The sequence below is a fragment of the Brachyhypopomus gauderio genome, unplaced genomic scaffold (assembly GCF_052324685.1).
Source record: "Brachyhypopomus gauderio isolate BG-103 unplaced genomic scaffold, BGAUD_0.2 sc104, whole genome shotgun sequence".
NCBI lineage: Eukaryota > Metazoa > Chordata > Actinopteri > Gymnotiformes > Hypopomidae > Brachyhypopomus > Brachyhypopomus gauderio.
This window is the reverse complement of record NW_027506925.1, coordinates 201,521-222,823: the sequence shown is the minus strand read 5'-3', so window position 1 is coordinate 222,823 and position 21,303 is coordinate 201,521. Positions and strand designations below refer to the sequence as shown.

Here is a 21,303-nt window from a genome sequence, read left to right as displayed (position 1 = left end):
GGTTGAGATTACTGAATAAAGCATTTGTATGTTTTCTCAGTAGCGCAAGTGGGTGTGTGTCAGGATGTCCTGTAGATCGGTAAAATAACAATTACAGCAGGTCTAGAATCAGATTAAACTTTATTCACTTTTCTGTGATGTGCAAAAACGGCAGTTTTTTTCTCTGCTGCAAGTCATTATTCTGCTTTCTTCTGACTGCACTCGTGGTGGAGCTGAGAAGAATCCACGGTGGGGCATGTGCTGCAGAATCGGTGTGCAGTAGAAGTGCTATTGCTGAACAGAAGGTCTATTCCTGATCTTACTGTAAGCACAGAAGTGAAACACACACCATCAAACATCACAAGCCACACTGATGTAAAACACCACAGATTTATTCGTTTTACAAAAATAAATGCAAAATTTCATATCTACATGAAAAGGATTTACAGGCTAAGCACTGTCTGGTCCCCAAGTGTCACATCTGTAAACACGTTGTTTTGTGAAGCACAACACTCCTAGGAAGCTGTAACCTTCATATGGCTTACACAACCTCTGTTGGTGATCCTCATCTTCAGACTAAGATTAGGGACTATAATATCTAGATCAAGATAATCCTGTCATCAGGATTTATGAGGCTTTTCTGTTGTGGATATGAACTTGTACAGCAGTTGTTTAATGGCATCAACACATACAAAGGTATGAAGGGATTAAAGGGGACAGATGTGTTGAATACTACACTTTAAACACTGTATCTGTACACTGTAGATGCACACGACTGTGCTTAATCTCATTAGTGTTATACATTCTATATAACACTATACAGAAGTCTCTTGACAATTTCATGTGTGTTCTCTTATGTCCATAGGCATGTTTGTATTCTGTCTATCCATTGATTTGTTTGCACTGGACATACATGGACATCAGTGGGTTGTGCCTCTTCAGTAATGGTAGACCTTGATCTGATTCTTCTTGTCCAGGCTGAGCTGGACCAGCCCATTGGTGGGCGGGGCAGCTGGGTAGCGTGTGAAGAGAGGCCTGGGCAGAGGTTCAGGAGAATACAAGGGTGCAAGAGAGTGTGTGTGAAAATATGATGCATTCTGTTCCCGTACTGGTTTGTGTGTGATACGTACATGTGTATAAGCTGAGGGGGAGAGAGATTGTGAAAGGATACACATTTGGGTCTTTGCGTCGTGATTCCAGCCACCTTTTGTTGTCGTCGATCAGTCTCTGCAGCCTCTGGCCATCTAGCTCAGAGGAGAGACTACACACACACACACACACACACACACACACGCACGCACACACATAATGGAAAAGCACTGTATGAGTTCATCAATTTTCCTTTCAAAATCAACAGCAGCACTGATCCTGTGAGCGAGAGTGAGAGTGAGAGATTGTGACCGAGCCTGCACAGGTGTGCAAGTGTGTGTAGTCACCTTGCTGGAGTGTATCCACTATATGCTCTGGTAGCCCTCATGGGATAGCGGGCACTGGTATCCATGGAAACTCCTAAAATCAGAGCAGTCTTAATACAGGTAGTGCGGTTTAGATTTCTGAAGCCAATTTGACACAGCAGGTCTCTACACTGCACCACCCTTACACTGGAAAAAATCGGCATTATCCTAGCACAGAAAATCAATGTGAAAACTGCTTTTTCAAAAAATCCTTATTCATTGGCATATAACTTTTTTTTAACTGTAATGCAAATAGTTACTTTCCCTGGTAACGAGTTACTTTTATTATACAGTAATTCAGTTACTAACTCAGTTACTTTTTTGAACAAGTAGTGAGTAACTATAACTAATTACTTTTTTAAAGTAACGTTCCCAACACTGACCATTAATGGTGGAGTGTAAGAAGCTGTTCTGAGCCACTGAAGAGGAGGCGGGGCTTGGTGTCCATGCCCAGGACGGGGCAGGAGGGAAGGAGGAGGACGGAGGTGGCTGAGGGAGGGGCTGGACGCTCCTCCCAGTGAAAGATTCCAGTTCACCCAGCACTGTGTTCAGCTGGCCAGAGATCTGCTGCAGGGACTCTGCTAACTGCTGCACTTTCACTGGCCTTGCATGTGCTGAAACAGAGAGTGGGAGTAGCAGAGAGGAAGACCAGAGTTTGGGTGTATTACTGCTAGAGAAATAAAAACATCAGATAACTATGAACCAACAAGACCAGAGTGCACTCTAGAGCTGTTTACAGTTATGGGCATATTTTTAGTTTTCACAGTTTGCTTCCTTGCCACCATAAAAAAAAACTGTGGTAGTAAACTTTGTGAAAACCAAAATTAGTGCCTTCTCAAAATGTCTGCCCGTGTGTGTGTGTTGTGCATGCACATGGAGTGTGTGTCTCACTCGTCTCCTCTTGGCCACACACACCGCTCGTCTCTGACTCTGTGACATCAGGGACTCTCCGATCTCCCACGAGCCGCTCGCCTTCATCACATGACAGCTGAGACAGTAAAACATTGTAAAGCCCAGGTAGGTATTAATGTGGGTTTGTACGTAAGTGTGTGGGTGCAGGCATACGTGTGTGTGTATGTGTGTGTTACCTCCTCTGCCAGTGACGTCTCCAGCTGGCCGAGTCTCTCCTCCTTCTTTCTCAGGATCGCGTGGCCCTTCTGGACCCTCTCCCTCAGCTTCTCCAGCTCACTCACCTCCTACAGCACAGGGGAGCAGAACATCTAAGAGGAGCTATACTCATGCTTCCTACTCTCTCCCATCTGACCTGGCTACATGGCTGTAGGCACTGCAAGACCTAACGTGCTTAGACCCACCACGGCACTGAAACCGTCTAAAGTAGTTAACGATCTCTTAATATTCTCAGATAAAAGGTCAATCACTCTCCTGGTTCAAATCCTACCTGACCGATCGTTACAAATTTGTACTTGAAAATAATGAATGCTCATAAGGATCTGTATTGGGTCCCATGTTATTCTCATTATATAGGCTAGCAAGCATTTGTAGGCATGGTATTAGCTTCCATTGCTATGCAGATGATACTCAGTTATATATATATATATATATATATATATATATATATATATATATATATATATATATATATATATATATATAACTGACTCAGTTTCAAATATTCTAATTTGGATGATGTCAACACTACTACCAAAACTGAGAACTGCATCCAAGAAATAAAGAACTGGATGGCGTCTAATTCTCTTCTTCTAAATTCTAATAAGACTGATGTGTTACTTCTTGGATCCAAGGGTGCTAGAAGCAATGGGTCTGATCTTCTTATTACACTAGATGGCTTTTCAGTAACACCTGAATTTCCTGCTAAAAGTTTAGGCGTCACTAGTGATTGGGATCTTTCATTTGACACACACATATGCAATGTCACTAATGCTGCCTTTGCACCTTCATGTAATATTGCCAAGCTGAGACATGTACGTTCGGTATCAGACGCAGAGAAACTGGTCCACAATCTCATCAAGATTGGACTACTTTTAATTGGATGCTCTAAACCAGGCGTACTCAACTAAAACTGTCCGCGGTCCAATTTTGGCAGATACCTGTGACCTGAGGTCCGGTGCGGCGGGGGTGGCGAACGTAAGTTGTTGAGCGGGGGGGGGTTGCGCGAACGGTGGAGGCGTTTATACTTTCGCGAGCGTCACTGCAGTGTTCTCCGCACCGATAGGCGTTTTGTCCGAAACGATATGTGGTAGAAACACCCCTCAAAACAGGGGAACATTTACCTGACCAATTTTAATGTTGCTATATGTTTCAGGTTTGAAAAGTGCTGGAATTTAGGTTAAAGTACTTTAAAATGCTTGAAATTGTAACTACTTGGTTTCACAACAAATATCTGTCTTACTGAACAGTTCTCTTGTATTAGGTTAACAAATACGAGCCTCTTGTAATTCCAGGACAAAACATGAGAGAATGTGAAGACGTGAAGATTGGGCGTTTTTTTAAATAAACAACCATTAAATAATGTGATAAAAAGCTAATTATTTCGAGTATATGTATAAATATTTAACTTAATTATGTTTAACATGCTGGGAAATATTGAAATGGACCTTGAAAGTGACGTACAAGTGCTTGAATTCCACCTTATAAAGGTGTATGAACCCAGAAAACGTGACTTTGTTCATTGCGCTGAAGCGCGGCGCGAAGTTACAAAATTCGAGAGGTGCACGACCTCGCGAACCGACAGCGCGCGAGGCACTCGCGCACACGCGGAGCCACAGCGATTACGTCATTTTCGCCGCGCGGACCCTCGCGCCGCTCGCGAAGCGTCAACCAGGCAGGCTTGTTGTTGAGCGGGGATGGCAAACGTAACACTCGTGACGGAGTGTTTTTTCAATAGCCCTGAAATAAATGCTCCGGTTTTGTTTTGGTCCGTATCCAGTTAATCAGGAATAAGATTGGGTCCGGACAGGACTGCGTTCGGGTCCGGATCCGGACCGCGGTCCGCCAGTTGAGTACCCCTGCTCTAAACAGTCCCTAAAGAAAGTCCAACTTGCTGCATTCCAACTTGAATCCAAGAGCCAGAGTCCTAACTAGGCCTTGAGAAGTGCATCACATTAGTCCTACTCTCTCAGCATTGCACTGGCTCCTGCTTAAATATCAAACTGATTTTAAAATTCTTCTGTTGGCCTATAAAGCATTAAATAGTCCTCCACAATATCCGAGTGAACTCACTGCATACCATAATCATCTCACCTGCTGCTCTCTCAAAGCACAAGATTACAGCCGAAGGCAGAGTAATGTCTCAGTACCCTCATGCCTGTGGTCACCTCCAGGCCCCTCCCTTTAGTTATGCTGCTAGGGATAAGCCTGCTGGAGCCACATGCTAAGTCACTGGCACGTGTGCTATATATATGGAAGTTTAATTTGATTTTACATATTAACCTGCATTCTGTATCTTGACTACATGTTTCTACAAAGACAATTCCATAAAGGAGCTAGAAGATGCTCTGGGTTGCCAGTGGATGTGCTGATGCCGTGGATGCATGTGCCAATACGGCCAGCATCCTACCTGAGGCCCAGCATCCATATTGGAGAGACTGTGACTGCTCAGATAGACACAGGACTATAAATATGAACTTAAAGTTGCTGGGCCAATTGAGCATGGCTTCCCTTTGGGGTCTTGGTCCTCCCAAGGTTTCTTCCTAATCCGCATAGGGAGTTTGTCTCTGCCACACTTGCCCCTGTCTTGTTCAATAGGGATCTGGACCCATGCGCTTGTGACACCATGTTTTGTAAAAAGCGCTTTATAAATAAAACTGACTAGACTTGACGGACCTGGCAGAGAGGCTGAGCAGAGCCTCCTGCAGCGGACCTCTGCGGGCTGGGGTGGGCCGTCCTTAGTGCCGCCTGTCTCGCTTTCAGACAGCTGGTCTGTTTCTCCAAGAACTGTCTTGCTCTCTGCTGGACACCTTCACCTGAGATATACTCCCGCAAGCTATAGAGAGAGAGAGAGAGAGAGAGAGAGAGAGAGAGAGAGAGAGAGAGAGAGAGAGAGAGAGAGAGAGAGAGAGAGGAGATTACAAACGAGTATATAAACATATGATAAATACATACAATCGGACAGCCTCCCTCCCCACCCACACCCACCCACACCCACATACTTGTCTATGCTGCGGGAGGTTGTGGGAGGTGGGCACAGGGGAGAGAGGAGGTTCCATTTCCTCCACTCGGAGGGAGCCCTCCACACCAACACAGATCTGTACATGTACACACTCTGTGTACCGTGCATTTGTGTCACCAGAGACCAGTACTGACTTGGTCAAAGCTAATGTGTGTGTATGTGTGTGTGTGTGTGTGTGTGTGTGTGTATTACCTGAGCCTTCTGTGGAGTTCATCACATCTAGCCTGAAGTTTTTCTCTCTCCTCCATCATCCTCTTGCTCTCCTCCCTCTCCCTCCTCCTTCCCTCTCTCTCTTTATCCAGCTCCTCCCTTTCTCTCCTCCTCTCATCTCTTAATCGGTCCAGCTCTGCACGCAGACTGTCCCGTTCTCTCAGGACACGTGAGAGAGCCTGGGGGACACACAAACACACAACCTAACATAACAGTTCACAATGACACACACACACACACACACACACACACACCTGGGGGACACACACAACCTAGCATAACAGTTCACAATGAAACACACACACACACACACACACACACGCACACACACACCTGGTCACACACACTCACCTCTATCCCCTTCTCAACTTCATCTCCTTCCTCACTCAGCTGTTGTCTCCTCTTCTTCAAATCTGCAGCCTACAGACCAACAGTACAAACACACACACAGATCATTTTATCAGGCAGCTGAGTGACTGGACTGAAGATTCACACACATGCATGCACGCACATGCACACGCACACACACGCACACACACACTCCAGACATGACCTATTCATTTTTTTTCTTCAAAACAGGTCATTGAGTCAGTTAACTAAAATAAAGCAGGTAAAGTACCTGAGCTTGGTGTTGCACACCCACACACACACACACACACACACTCAAATAAAGCAGGTAAAGTATCTGAGTTTGGAGTAGCACACCCACACACACACACACACACACACACACACACACTCAAATAAAGCAGGTAAAGTATCTCAGTTTGGAGTAGCACACACACACACACACACACACACACTCAAATAACGCAGGTAAAGTACTTGAGTTTGGAGTAGCAGTTCCTGAGTTTTGAGCTCTTTGGTTTTCATGTCCAGTTGCTCAATCATCTTCTGCACTTCTAACGCCTAAACACACACACAAGAAAAACAAACAAATACAAACAACTCTCACCGTCTTTATACACATAAACACCCGACTGGGTACGGCAGAAGAGGCGTTTTTGCACGTGAGTATCGTATGGGTGTGGGATCTTACTTTCTGCATGTGTTTTTTGTGGGTGTGTTGGAGCTGAGAGTCGAGCTGTAGTCTGAGCTGATCCAACTGGGACGTGTGCGAAGCCTGCATCCTCTCCCTCTCCTCCAGATGAGCTCTCAACATGCGCTCCCTCTCCACGCTCTCCTGCACACACACCGTGTGATGAACACACATTGGCTCGGTCTCTCAGGTGATCACTGAGCTGTGAGTAAATGAATTCTCCCTGCCACACCTCCTCCAGGTGCTTTTGTCTGAGGGTGAAGAGCTGCTCCTGGTGCTCCTGCGACAGCTGCTGCAGCTTCCTGCTGTGCTCCCTCTGCACCTCCTCCAGGTGCTCATGTCTGAGGGTGAAGAGCTGCTCCTGGTGCTCCTGCGACAGCTGCTCCAGCTTCCTGCTGTGCTCCCTCTGCACCTCCTCCCTCACCTCCTGCAACAGACCAGACAACTCACCACACATACACTCACACACACACACACACTCCTTCTCTCTCTTTTTCTTTTCTTCGTCCACGTCCAGCTCAGTCTCCTCTGCCACCCTGAGTTCACTGTCCTGCTCATACACAGACAAACACACCAACACATGCAAACACACATGCATAAACATGCATGTACAGACATTCACAAGATCTGTGTGTGTGTGTGTGTGTGTGTGTGTGTGTGTGTGTGTGTGTGTGTGTGTGTGTGTGTGTGTGAGACAGGTAGAGCAAGGTGCTACAGTAACACCAAGATCACGTGAGCACACACAGTGATGTTAGTGGCGCTGTATAAATGTGTATAAAAGCTGGGAACATAATGTGTGAACAACTGCAGTGTAAAGACTACAAAGGTGACAGTGAGCTAAAAATCAGAGCATTACAGTATATTCTAGCAGGTGTTTTCACCTCATGGACAGACGCCTTCTTCGGCTCTTCATCCTCCTCCTCTTCATCCATGGCATGGCCGTGGCATGGCTGAGCACACTCCCGCTCCTGGGCCACTAGTTGGCGGTAGTGCTCATCACAGGGGTGGTCCCAGGTGGACTGGCCCGTGGAGAAGTTGAAATAGTATACTTCTCCAGTCACATCCTGACTGGAGAGTAGGAAAGAGAGACAAGCTCATCACATAGATAAACACACACATAAAAACACATGACATGTAGACAAGCCTAGGTTCTCCAGCACAGGACTGTCCACAAAGGTGTCAACATGTCAACATCTGAAACACTGAGTGGTGCTCTGGGTCTCATTGCTCAGATTAATAGTGCCAGAAGGCCAAGTCTACAAGCAAATCTGCTGCATAGAGTGATGAAATATTAATTTTATACTTTGCAGTTGTTAGTTTCGGGGACAACTAACATTAAATATCCCCTGGATCTTGTCTTTGTGTGTTTTATGTATGAAGGTACTGACTCATATAAAGACACCACTGTTACACCTGACAATAAGGTTATAACATACTTCCCCCCAAACCATTTGAATACAGAATCCAAAAATGATTTAATATGTTAAATTGTGTCTGATCTTTCATGTCACATCATACTCTCCAACTTCAAAAATCCTCTTCTGTCTGTTATATTTTCTCTTGCCCAGTCTTACTTCCCAGTCAAAATATTCAGTCTTCTCCAGACTTGCAGTTCCAAGGTCTTTAAAAAAAAGTTGGGCTGTCTAATTTGCTCATCTAATCACCTAGGTCATAAGTGATTCAATGCCCACTTCTTGCAAGCTTCCAGAGAGTCCGTGTGACATTATGACACTCACAATAAAGTCCTGATGCATCCTACTTCTATAAATGGTACTTAAAATTATAACTGAGTTACAGGGGACAAAGGGCCTTGGTACGTCAGGTAATCAAGAGCCTGAATGAATGAGACAGCATGTAGAGTTCTTGGAATGGAAGCCATTCCTCAATTAAGGGCACATTAGAGTATGCTTGGATTTTACTAAAAGGAACCAACGCTCACACCAACGCTCACTGCTCTGTGTGTAAGGATAAGAAAACTGGGTGACTGTATGAGAATGAGTTTGTCCTACCAGGGTTTCCAATCAGGAGGTAGTGGGGCTACAATCCCCTCTCTGGCCAGCCACAGCAGCTCTGGCTCCCCATCAGGGTCAATGCCAATTTCTCTGGCATACTCATGGACCTCTGAGGAGGAATACGGATAAGATGAATATACCCACAATCAGTATGATATTTTCAAATCAAGAAAAATCCCACAAATTCAAATAGTTAAGTCCATAATGCATGGAGATTGATTCTATGTTATAAAGTGTAGCTATAGCTTGGACGAACATACAAGAGTCCCAACTGGACATGTGTTGTTAATATTATTATTATATATTATTATTATTATTATTATTATTATTATTATATATTATTAAGTTATTATGTCAACATTATAATTTAGTTATTAAATGATGGAACTGTTGTAGCTTGTAGACTTTATCAATGGTGGATATTAAAGTATACCATTTCAGTAACATATATTAAAGTTTTATCCGGGGTCCTAAACTGTAACAGGTAGTATGCGACAGCTAATGTACCTTGTTCAGATGGGAGATAATTCTCATCCTCTTCCAGGATCAACTGGTCTCCAACTGGTCTCCGAAGGGCATCTGCTGTCATGTTGACTGAACATTAAGAAAAAGATTATGTACTATACGAATAACAGTGCAGTAGACAGATATTGCCATATTGTCTGTGGATCACTGTCTCTTGGGGGTTGTAGGGCACACCTGAAAATCCCACAGCAGGTAAAGTGAAACCCAGCACGCCTCACAGTGAGGCTCAAATGCCTTGTAAGTGTTTCCGAATGAACAAGTGATTATAAGAAGGGCTATGGTGCCATGTGATGTCATCAGAATGTGGGGAGAATGCTTAAGAATTTGTGATGTTAGAAATCTGTTTCTTTTTAAAAATGTTTATTTTTATTTGCTTTTTCCATGGCCACATGGACAATGTTAACATGGTGGGATTTATGAAAATTGTGCTGAGTCAAAGAAATCAAAGAAATAACCCATGCTCCATTAATTATATTATCCTGTACACATGAAATAAAGAGCTTGACAGTCATCAGCAGAATAAATATACATGTTATTTTTCTGAACCTTAGAAACCTACTACATAAATGTGTATATTTAATTTTTAATAATTATGAACAAGCCTATGGAAATCCATACTCATAAGAACTAAATATACTGTCTTACATAGAAGTATAAAATTATGTACAGTATATGAAAATATATTTTTCTCACCTGGTGTGTCTATGAAGGTCTCCTGTTCTTCTGTTCCTGCCTTGGCTGGTCACTTCTCCTGGGGTAAAAAAAAATCTCCTGGATGAAAAATTAGAAAGAATAGAAAGATAGAAAGATCTAGAAAAAATAGAAAGATCTGGGAAGATTTGTAAGGATTGTAGGATTGATAGGATTCTCAGATTGTAGGTTTGATAATTATCAGAGCCAAATGTCATGCGACAATTTCTCAGCTTTTCAGCATCGAAACTGAATCCAAACATTCCACCTTCCCAACCAAACATTCTAAACCAAACATTCCAAAGTTGAGTAGCACGTGATATGACAATTTCCTATTTTATTAACTAAAACACCAAATCAGCCAGGCTGCTACAATAACCTGATGCAGCCTGGCTTGTACCCAAAGGGTTCATACCAGAGACAGTAGCGAACCGTGACCATTAAACCTGGGCGCGCTCCCATCCCCCCGAAAAAAAATGTTTCCTCTCCTAATTAACTGCAATAAAGAAAAAAAACTGAGACGACAGTACAGCTTTAGACACGCAATAAACAGTAATATCTGTACTAGATAACTTCTTAAGAAAAATAAGGTTCCAACAAAATAAGGTTCACAGCTCCGTGTTACTCGGAAGCGGAATATGTAAACAACGCGCACGAGGACGTCAAAGGAATGAATCGGAACTAGCTAGTGGTGGTACGCTAACGACAGCTAGCGTCGCCACAGCGGGCGGAAATTATCATACAGTTAAGCCCGCCCACTAAGAGGGAAGATATGATTGGTCAATTTTACTGTCATTTGAAACTGGTATTGCGCTGAATTATAACTGCCAAGTTTTGAAGACGTTTCCAGGATCGTTGGAGAACATTCAACAACGATGGGTTCCAAGTTGAATAGAGGCTACAAGTTGTTGAACAATTCATTCACTCATACCAGCTAACACTAGCTAGGTAACTAACTAACTATTATTTAACGTATAGCTAGTTCCATTAGTCATCCTACGGAGTGGTAAAACAGTCTATATTATTATTATATATATTATACTATTACAAATGATACTGACAGCTTTAGTTAACAATATCTAGCTAGGTTAGCATGCTGAGTAACGTCAGCTATTGATTGTTTGGTTTACATCAGTATCAGTCAAGTTCATGACACACACCAAGTTATTCCTCGCTATGGGAATGTGAGACTAAGTGTTATTGTTTATTCAGTGTCCAATATAGTCGAAAGCAAAGTGATAGTCAGAGCTAGATGCTACCGATCGATGAGGAGGAACGAGGAGCCACACAAACTTGAGGTTTTACTTGGTCTGCCGGTTGGCTCGAAAGTCTGTTAGAATATCTTGGTTCAGGCCGTACCTTTTCTTCCACTGCAGCTTGCAGCTTTATTTACGTTCTTCAGTTCTTGTGACATGTGATAGGACTGCAGTTGCAGACATGTTCTTTCCCTGCAATATACAGTTTTCCTGAAATGCTTTGTATAAATTGGCAGTTCATTATCTAAACTTATTTTCATTTACTTTAGGTGACCATGGATGCACAGGATTGTAGCCTGATTACTCATACATGCAGTTGTGCAGCTGGTAAAAGTCTGTGCAATCATGTCGTTGCAAGACACTTCCAAACAGCCCACTATGTGCAGCTGAATTTGACTGCTGTGCCACTGCCTCTGGCCTGCACTAGTGAGCTGTAAAGATGGCATAGGCCAAGGACACAGGTATGTGCATTCCTAAGTTAAAATGGGTCTGTAAAGCATGAAAAGTACAGAGCAGTTGGACTTGGCGTTCAGGACTGAGAAACACTGACAAATGTCTTTACCTCTTAAAATGCACTAACCCACTTCAGAGTGAGCCTAAATGTCATTAATAGTTTTGTGATTGTTCTAAGGGAGTCCATCCAGAGCCATTTGGTCAACTTGTTGTGAGGAAACCTACAACACTGGAGTGAAGTCTACTCATTACAGAGCTTATCCAGGTGAGACAATAATGTTCTTTCTGTTTAATTAAATGTGTAGCTTTAAGTGCAAAAATTTGACATTTACTCTAATCATTTTAATCCTTATCTATAGGGCTCCTTCCAGATCAGAATGTTTTACAGGGTTGCCAACTTTTGAAGATCGTTTGGAGTGAGAATCCGTTGAATCATATATGTGGATCTGAGGTAAATAAACTAGATTTTTTTTTCCGGTGTGAGAAATCGGAAGTGTGGCGTGAGAGCGTGTGAAGACAGTCAAATGTGTGTGTCTCACACTCAATCTAGTTTATTTACCTCTGATCTATATCTATGATTGAAGTTATTAGTCCACCTTTGCTGTGAAAGTACCAGTTGGATTTGAGCAGCGAAGTATGGCAAGCCGTTTAGCGTTTATTCCTTTTTTCTTGGAATTCAATTTATACATGTGAAAATGACATTTCCACTAGTACAAATTTAATAAACGTTTCCCCCATTAAAAATTAATTGGAAAAGCAAAAAGTATAATTTTCTAGCATAATATAATTATATAATAATCTCTAGCAAAAATATCATTTTGATATGTATGAATGACATTTGGACTAGTAGAAATGTCATTTTTACTAGTGATAAATGAATTCTTACTTTCATTTATGCATAATTATGTAATGCATCAAGCATTACATTTTTACTTGGGGAAATAAAATTGACATGTATACATTGAATTCCTCACATCAAGAAAATTAGGAATAAAAGATAAGATGGTTTACCATATTGAAATTGTGCTTGCCAGCTTTGCTTTGATGAACTGCTAAATACGTGTCACCCGTTTTCTTTTTTTAATGATGTCCTCAGATCTTCGTTATCCAAAGGCAGATGATTCACTAAACCCTCTGCTCACTTAATAATGAAGAGAAAGAATGCAATTTTATGGATACAGCTCATCTGTACTGCCCCAAGTTGTTTGACACGAAGAATTCCTGATTTGTTCAACTCTGTCTATAATGTACTTACAGGTAATGAAAATTACACCTTAAATGACACCACATCAACCCAAAGGTTGTGAAAAGGGAGATGGTTGATTTTGGTTTTTAACTATGACATTGGCATCTCCTCGCATCTGTCCTTAAATTTAGCCCAGAACAGATTGGCTTTCAAAATGACTAGACAATGAAATGTTTTAGATCATATATCCGTGTGAATGTGGACATAACCAGTATACTGGAGTTCAACAAAAAAATAATTTTGCTTTGGTAGAAATCAAGAAAACATTAAAACAAGGCCTTCTTTACTAGTATAAAAATAAACAATATAACTCTGGTATATTTTTCAAATTTATTTAGAAGTTGATTAAAAGAAAATCATAAACACAAACTTTTCATCCATGAGGGAAAGGACAGTAAATGCTCTAATAACTTAAGACTGCTGTATTTCAAGTTTTTCACTGAAAAGCAATGGATCAGTCCTAGTGAATGAAAGGATACGTCACATCCGTCTCCCCCTTCACATGCACACCATGGCACTACAAGTGTGACAGTTAAAACTTTAGCTCAGCACTCCTGCAAGTTGCCCAATTCCATAAAGTCTCATGGAGTTTATTGTGTGCCACTAACAAATAGTCCACTTCAATGTGAAGCAGTCATCCGAAGTCTATGGGAAGGGTTTCATCCGTTAAGATACTTCTCCAGTTTTGATGTAAGGAGTGTCTGAATTGTTCAGTTCATCTATCTCCCCATTCACTGCTGTTTCCTCTTCTGGAGCTATAGAAAAATCAGTCTATCTGCAGCAAGAGAATGCAGCAAGTGCACGTAGTGGTCACCTCCTCAATGTGCTACATGTATGCGTCAGCGTATCTGTGATAGGTGGGATTCAATGGCCTGGAGAAAGAGCAAAAAAACCCCGAAACCCAATGAAACAGGGAATGATGGTCTGCAATTTTCCTTCCAAAAACAGATGTGATATTAAAATGAGGGTCTCACCTTGGATATCTCCCCGATAGTTCCAGAGACTGAGGTTAATTCACACTTTTCGTCCCATAATTCAAGTAGCTGCTTCCTCATGGCCTGAATGTTCCTGGAATAAGTCACATGTTACTTGTTTTTTTTCTTCATATCTAATGAAGTGCATATTTCTTTTATCTTAACATGTACATGAGTTGTGTAATGTGCAATATGTACTGTACATGAGTAAATTAATCACCTGTCAATGGAACGGCCATCTTGCAAACTTTTGCCATTTGATGAGAGTTCAGGCCACCATTTCTTAATGACAGACTGAAGCCAGTGTAAAGCCACAGTAAGGTGTCTACATCGAACAAAAAAACAATTATCAAGTACTTTTCAGGATGAAATGTGGACGAGCCTGGACCTTGTTTCACAATGAAGGTTTACTTACTCCTCATATTTACTGACAAGAATTGTCTTCACTTGTGGTAAAAGGTCTACACAGCAACCAATTGAAATGAATGATCGTTCGTCTTGAAGACTAGAAAGGGGGAAAAAAATTAATAAAAAAAAAACATGCAACACTGTACAAAAGACAATAAAGTATATGGACTACACTCACAATACACCTACTAAAAATTCTGATTGGCAGGCAGATATTTTCTTATATAGAACAACCTCTAATGTAACAATGGTAACCAGAATCCAATTGCGAAATGGTGGCCTATTGATATGTGGGGGTGAGGAACTAGACTGAATTCATATCATTCACCTTAAAGTAAAACAGGAAGCATCCATTTATTTACACTACCTAGTAGCCACAGGAGAAAAACACCCAGCAAGGTTTCCTAGCCTTCCACTCATTCTTTGATTTTTGATACTGGGATGCTTCATTGGCTATTATCTCTGACATACATGACAGGATATATGTACCTTTTAGTGAGCATAGGTAGACAGTCAACAAGGACACCTGCATCTTGTATTCTGAAAGCAGAAAAAGGGATTAAAATGGATTTAATATTGTATTTATTAGTATAATTAGTATTTAACTGAATAGCTACATCATTATTAAAAGTTTCTTAAATTGTAAATCCTTTTTGCAAAGTGTTTACCTGATCAAGTAAGCCACCAGCTCACTAGCATTTCTTCGCCACAGTGTCAATGCAACATTTAATCTGAGATTCCTTCCAAAGAGCACATGAGTCATTGTGTCATGGTCCTTTGATAACTTCAAGAGAGACAGAAAAATTTAATTAGCACAGACCTTACAGCATTTTCTTGTAGTTCAAACCTAACCACCACTTATTATGTTCAAATGAACATTTATCATATGATAGGCAAGCTCACAGGCTAAATTTGTTCTTTAAAGCTGCAAACAGTACACAAGAAGACACTGACAGTCACTTTAAACATCCCCCTTGCAAAAGATCAGTCATTGAAATTTACAAAACTACTTGTGACCCTTAATGCACTTTAAAGTAACTCACCTCAGTGAAGTAGTCACTGTATTTGGAGCCAGGTGCTGCCATTCTAGATGCTTCTGTCGAGTTCACAGGAAACCCGCAGTTGTCTTTACCATGAATACCCTGCAAGTCCGCTGCACAGGTCAGCTCATTTTCTTTGTTTGCCATGTCAGAGGACCTGCTGGCTAAAGATGTTCTCCGGCGTGCCCCAGAGCTCACCAATGAGATCCGTGTCTTCTTGTTCACCGCTCGTTTCACTTTTCCGTAGTTGTGTACACAACGCCCAACTGGAAATCTGTTAAGGAGTGTAAAACACACATGTTTTTGTTTTGTTAAACATGCTTAACAGCGATATTTATTTTTTCACATGCATCTTACAAATTGCGACTGGGCTGTTGCATGTTGAATCTTCATTTGGAGAGTGGAATATGAGAGAAAAAAATAGATCATTGTGTCCTTATTGCCATGGCTCAAACTCACCTTTCATTATCTATTTCTTCCTTATTTAAATAATCCACCTAAAAAGAGAGGATAGGCAATGCTAGTATTCTTCGGGTCTGGAAAAAGCTGCAAAAGTAGCTTTGACTGTTCGGCCAACATGTCCCATCATACAACTTAAACGCTGTTTTGTCTCTGGGTAACTGAAACTCACCTCCCTCATGTTCTTTTCATCTCCAACGCAGCTCTTGTGGTTGAAAAGATCAAAGCACTGGGCCTGCTTGAAGCTGCTGAATTCTGCTTCATTCCTGACATGATTTCCAGTGGCCATAATCAGGTATTCTAGGAAGCAAAATGGGGGGGGGGGGCAGAGTAAACACATGCCACTTTATGTCAAGGGGTACAAATTAGATATTTTCGACTGCGTTAATTACTTATTCTTGATCGTTTATTTGGCTAATCCATACACTAAAACCATCCAATATACCTCTCTAAATACTGGAGATTGCATTATTAAATACCAGGAACAAGAATGACACTGCACTCGTGACGTATTAGCCATCCAACTAATCTAGCATACATGTTACAAAACAAATATTACTGCACAACCGAGCGATGCCATATTAGCTAGCTAAATTAGCCGTGGGTGGTAACGCCAATGGCAAATAATGATCGCTATTGTATCGTTTTGTCTGCCGTGCACAAAGCAAAATAGCCACCTAGCTAGGCAGACCGCACGCCAAGCTTCGGCTTCAATTAGCCGGCTAGCTCAGTGACAGCGGCCGTGTTTAAAACAACAGATGTTCAGTAAGTTCACCTGTTACCTCGCCAGCTATAATCCCTGGCCGACTTCACATTTAAAAATAAAAACATGATTAAAACCATTCAGCCGTCAGCGCTACACAAACTCGTAATCCAAGTTGATAGCAACTTAAAAGTTAACGGCTACCTTCAGTTTTACTGAGGGAAGACGTTAAGGTAGCTAGCCGGCTAGCTCCAGCGAGCCAAGATAGTTATAAGTTAGCTACATCCCGTCAAAGTCGCAGCTACACGGCCTCCACCTCATCTGCCCGGCTAGCTAGTTAGCTAATTTGAGACATTATTTGCCCGAACGTTTCCTCAAGTTCAAGCTCGAGCGACGTAGCTTGCCGGCTAACAGTTATCTAGCTAACGTTAGCTCCCACCTTAAAAAGTACACAATAACATATGGCTGTCTAGTCAGCTTTAAACGTCTTCACACAGAATCATAAAGTTTCCCTTACCATGACATTTTGTAAGTTTCGACTGTTCCCCTGACCTCTGACAGCAAAAATGAAAGTTTGTCAATTTTACGATGATGAAATTAGACAACGGCTGAATTTTATTGCACATTCACGAACTGGGCGAACCCAGGACCATTCAAATACATACAAACTTGGGTTGTTGGGATTGTGGGATTGAGAGCAAAGGTCTGGCGGACCGAGCCGGCGGACTGTGCGTCTAGCGACATGCAGTGGTGCCATGAGGAACTGCATCAAATAAGAGCGCCATCAGATTGAACCAGGACATCCGCAAAGATGGTAACGTTAGCTTGCTTGGGACCAAATCGAGCATTATTAGGTCCTGGGAAAAAAACGTTACTGAATGTCACTTTCAAGGTGTCAACACATAGATATACAATATAATTCTGTTTAATCTAGAGAACAGATTAGGTGTATCCTCCTTATTTTCAGCACACAAAGATTTTACTGTAAAGGAGGCTTTCTTCACTCCACTCCTTTGCTCCAATTCACTGCCACACATTGCTTCAAGTGTCCCCTGCCCTAGAACACTTGATCCAGGTCATGAGATAATTATCAAACCCTTCATCAGGTGGATCAGATATTGGGGGGAATGCACGGCTTTCTGGTGTGTCTCTCTGCAGCCACAGCTCTGCCCTTTTTTATCCAGAGCCACCTGGTGGCTTTCTCAGCAGCTTCTATTACAGATCATATGGCCCTCTTCAAGTTTGCCCTGGTGATTTCAAGTAACATCAGAGCTTTGCATGGTGAGTGTCCTAAATTTCTGTGTACTCAAAATGAGTCATCTTTCCTCTACCAGTTCCTGGTACCTGGTGGATTTTGCTTGTTGGCTTCATCCATGTGCTCCTCCCAGGAGATTTGTATGCTATGTTATGCTATGCTGATTGTTAAACATGGAAGCATCATTAATTGTGTCTACAACTAATGATGGTTGACTCCAACATCCTTGCTTGTAGTTCTAAAAGTCTTGCAAACAAATATTTCCTCTTCTGTGACCACTCTTTGATGTTTTAGTGGCAGTATTTCAAAATGGTCACCAATAAAAGAGGCCAGACCATTCTCGGCAAGTTGCTGATGATGAATTTTTTTATTTGGACAGATTATTTTACTGTATGATAATGTACTACTAGATTGACTAACAATTATCCCTTTAATCTCTCCTTTCCTGCTTTCTGCCTTGGCAATTCCACAGTCCGCCCGTCTGCTGGAGATCAGGACCCGAGCAGAAAGGCAGTAGCTTGTTGCTTTTGGCTGCACTTCCAGACATCAGATCTTAATATCTGTAATTGCGCTTGGATTACGCAAGCCTGTTTCCAGCGATTCTTCTCACAAGTGTCGCTCTGTTCTTCCAGGGGCAGGCTGCCACTGCAGAGGCTTGGGGGGCCATGGCTCTTGTTTCGCCTTTGACCACAAAACCATTGACATCAGAGCGATGGAGTGCAGTGCTCGGATTCTGCCGCATAGTTCTCCTGTGATACCCTTCTGAGACATAAGAGTTTAGTCACGCCGCCGCATTTCGGCTGTGCCTGTGGAGGAATCTAGAAGCAACAACTAACGCCATTAAAAACAAACAAAAGGGGCAGGGGTGTGTGGACACTGGGACTGTGATTTGTGTTGTCTTTCCTTGTCACGCACGCTTTTATGGATCATTGCTTTTCCCCATACTAAATGCCTCAGGGAAATTAAACGTCATTACGTCCCTTTGAAAGGAAGGACAGACTAAAAAATCATTTTATATTAATGATTTATTGTGCTATTAAAAAATATGTTTGTGGGAATGTTCTCTACTTGTTGAATGACCAGTGGGTTTAACAGTGAGGCTTTGTGAATGTATTCCAAACAAGGTTTATTTATAAATCAAAGTCACACAGGTTAAGTTTGTTTGGATTGAGACAATCCAAACTGAATATTCAGCACACATTTGTCAGTTTCAGCAGTGTACCAAGTGTTGGCATGCTTTCATGCGTGGTAAACAGCAACAAATACCAGAGATTTTTATTTGCAGTATATATGAATGGCCTTTTCTATGTAGCACAGAGTTACCATTTCATCATTTTCCCTCTGCAGTGTTTGAAATATTGAGACAGTGCTGAATGACAGGGATGACGTTGGGATGGATGACTCGGGAGATGTTTAAAGATGTCTGTGCTTGCTCTACTATACAGGTGATACTCCATACAAGATTATGGTTTCAAGGTTGTTTTTTTGTTTTTTTCTGTTTTTATTCTTGCTCTTCTTTTTGCTATCTTTAAGTGATTTAATATTTTAATTACATTGCAACCCAGGTAAAATTATTACAAAAATAATTGTGTGTGTGTGTATATGCATCAGACATTTCAAGTGATTATCTTTCAACCCCCTTGTCATTTTTTATTATCTATGTCTGCTATGGGTCTCAGATCTGTTTTACGGACACTATGAGGCTCCAGACCACAAGATGGTGATGTTGTGAATAAGCTCTGTAGTTCTGTAGCTCCACTGTGAGTTTTAACTGAGCTTTAACTGAGTTGTGAGGCTGTGCTGCCAGACACACTTTCCTCAGCAGCTACTGCTGCTGTTGGGGAGCCATAAACACAAACAATAATAAATAAAATAATAAATCATTTACAAATGATATTTTCTCTAAAAATCATCTTCAGTCTCAAATAAAATGTTCTAATGATGTTTATTAATAAAGTCCACAATATTTTGACTCTATAATCTATTTGAAATGAAACAATGACCATGAAGCAAAATTGCAGAATGTCACCTTTAATTAAAATGGTGGAGAACAGAGACGAAGCAGCAAAACTATAAAGCTGTCACTGTAACATTACGTAGGCTATAGCCTGCACTGTAGTTTTGATCTCTTAGACCACAATCTGTGTTTCTAGAATCTTGAGCTTGTCAGAGAATATATTTTTATGCTCCAAAATGTTCACTTACTGAGAGAAAGAGGACGGCAGAATCTTTAGAGTCCACATTAGGCTAGTTTTCCCCAGTAAAAGCTGTTTTGTCCTTGTCTGACAAATGCACTTCTTTGTTAATAAATTATGGTATGTAATTGACAGGAAATACCAAGACTATTTACTTCCCCTTGTGTCCTGTCTGGTGATTTGGTAATGTTTTGATTTCAGGGTAGCCCCGCTCCAGACAGTCACTGGCATAGGGAGGGTGTTCTGAAGAGTTCCTGTACTTTGGACAGATTTGTATCGGTCCACCGGGTCCTGGTCAAAACCCAGGAAGCTGGTGCATCGAACACACTAAGAAACCTACCTGTGGACCTAAAGCTCAATAAAAAGGAGCTGCTAGTTCGCTGACAAACACACGTAACCACTTATAGAGTCAGGGGGAGTATCAAGTTAAAGTGACTCCTAGTAAGCTATCTAGAGAACAGTCAGGCAGATCACATTTCAAACTCTATGGCCACACACCTGGGGCTGCATGCTCATTTCTCCAATGAATGGGTTCAACATTGGCATCCATTAATTAGCCTAGCTTTTATGATGCTGGTGCTGGTTATGATGGCTAGGGTGTATTGGACTAGGTGCTGGTTATGATGGCTAGAGTGTATAGGACTAGGTGCTGGGTATGATGGCTATGCTGGTGCTGGTTATGATGGCTAGGGTGTATTGGACTAGGTGCTGGTTATGATGGCTAGAGTGTATAGGACTAGGTGCTGGGTATGATGGCTAGAGTGTATAGGACTAGGTGCTGGGTATGATGGCTAGAGTGTATTGGACTAGGTGCTGGTTATGGCTAGAGTGTATAGGACTAGGTGCTGGTTATGATGGCTAGAGTGTATTGGACTAGGTGCTGGTTATGATGGCTAGGGTGTATAGGACTAGGTGCTGGTTATGATGGCTAGGGTGTATTGGACTAGGTGCTGGTTATGATGGCTAGAGTGTATTGGACTAGGTGCTGGTTATGATGGCTAGAGTGTATTGGACTAGGTGCTGGTTATGATGGCTAGAGTGTATTGGACTAGGTGCTGGGTATGATGGCTAGAGTGTATTGGACTTGGTACTGGTTATGATGGCTAGAGTGTATTGGACTAGGTGCTGGTTAAGATGGCTAGAGTGTATTGGACTAGGTGCTGGTTAAGATGGCTAGAGTGTATTGGACTAGGTGCTGGTTATGATGGCTAGAGTGTATTGGACTAGGTGCTGGGTATGATGGCTAGAGTGTATT

General features: G+C 41.8%; 2 protein-coding genes and 2 long non-coding RNA genes across 11 annotated transcripts; 2 read left to right on the top strand and 2 right to left on the bottom strand.

Moving 5' to 3' along the window:
* Window positions 1–116: 116 nt before the first annotated feature.
* LOC143497233 (uncharacterized) lies at window positions 117–11,500 on the bottom strand. 7 transcript variants are annotated; one of them, XM_076993111.1, is made up of 19 exons: window positions 11,419–11,480; window positions 10,063–10,140; window positions 9,352–9,438; window positions 8,842–8,953; window positions 7,714–7,900; window positions 7,065–7,382; window positions 6,833–6,976; window positions 6,619–6,702; window positions 6,145–6,213; window positions 5,776–5,972; window positions 5,564–5,659; window positions 5,238–5,397; window positions 2,522–2,629; window positions 2,325–2,421; window positions 1,817–2,047; window positions 1,416–1,488; window positions 1,151–1,240; window positions 893–1,014; window positions 117–301 (listed from the first exon to the last, which is right to left on the bottom strand). In XM_076993111.1, exons 3-18 carry the CDS (start codon window positions 9,431–9,433, stop codon window positions 918–920), a joined length of 2,145 nt encoding a protein of 714 aa, XP_076849226.1. In that variant the 5' UTR covers window positions 9,434–9,438; window positions 10,063–10,140; window positions 11,419–11,480; the 3' UTR covers window positions 117–301; window positions 893–917. The 7 variants fall into 7 exon arrangements, with proteins under 7 accessions (XP_076849226.1, XP_076849227.1, XP_076849225.1 ...); XM_076993112.1 differs by lacking the exon at window positions 117–301 and having other exon boundaries at window positions 351–1,014; window positions 10,063–10,120; window positions 11,419–11,500; XM_076993110.1 differs by lacking the exon at window positions 117–301 and having other exon boundaries at window positions 351–1,014.
* On the top strand, window positions 10,705–19,694 carry LOC143497240 (uncharacterized). Of its 2 annotated transcripts, XR_013125758.1 has the most exons (6): window positions 10,705–11,007; window positions 11,585–11,776; window positions 11,947–12,033; window positions 12,128–12,219; window positions 12,865–13,025; window positions 19,201–19,694. It is a non-coding gene; the product is annotated as an uncharacterized LOC143497240 (long non-coding RNA). The 2 variants fall into 2 exon arrangements; XR_013125757.1 differs by lacking the exon at window positions 19,201–19,694 and having other exon boundaries at window positions 12,865–13,284.
* On the bottom strand, window positions 13,331–17,274 carry katnbl1 (katanin p80 subunit B-like 1). The gene is made up of 10 exons (XM_076993118.1): window positions 17,116–17,274; window positions 16,068–16,195; window positions 15,896–15,933; window positions 15,440–15,710; window positions 15,065–15,180; window positions 14,886–14,936; window positions 14,404–14,493; window positions 14,209–14,313; window positions 13,989–14,082; window positions 13,331–13,886 (listed from the first exon to the last, which is right to left on the bottom strand). The coding sequence occupies exons 1-10, from the start codon at window positions 17,222–17,224 to the stop codon at window positions 13,854–13,856; spliced, it is 1,035 nt and encodes a 344-aa protein (XP_076849233.1). The 5' UTR covers window positions 17,225–17,274; the 3' UTR covers window positions 13,331–13,853.
* LOC143497239 (uncharacterized) lies at window positions 17,303–18,911 on the top strand. The gene is made up of 2 exons (XR_013125756.1): window positions 17,303–17,879; window positions 18,326–18,911. It is a non-coding gene; the product is annotated as an uncharacterized LOC143497239 (long non-coding RNA).
* Window positions 19,695–21,303: the final 1,609 nt, after the last annotated feature.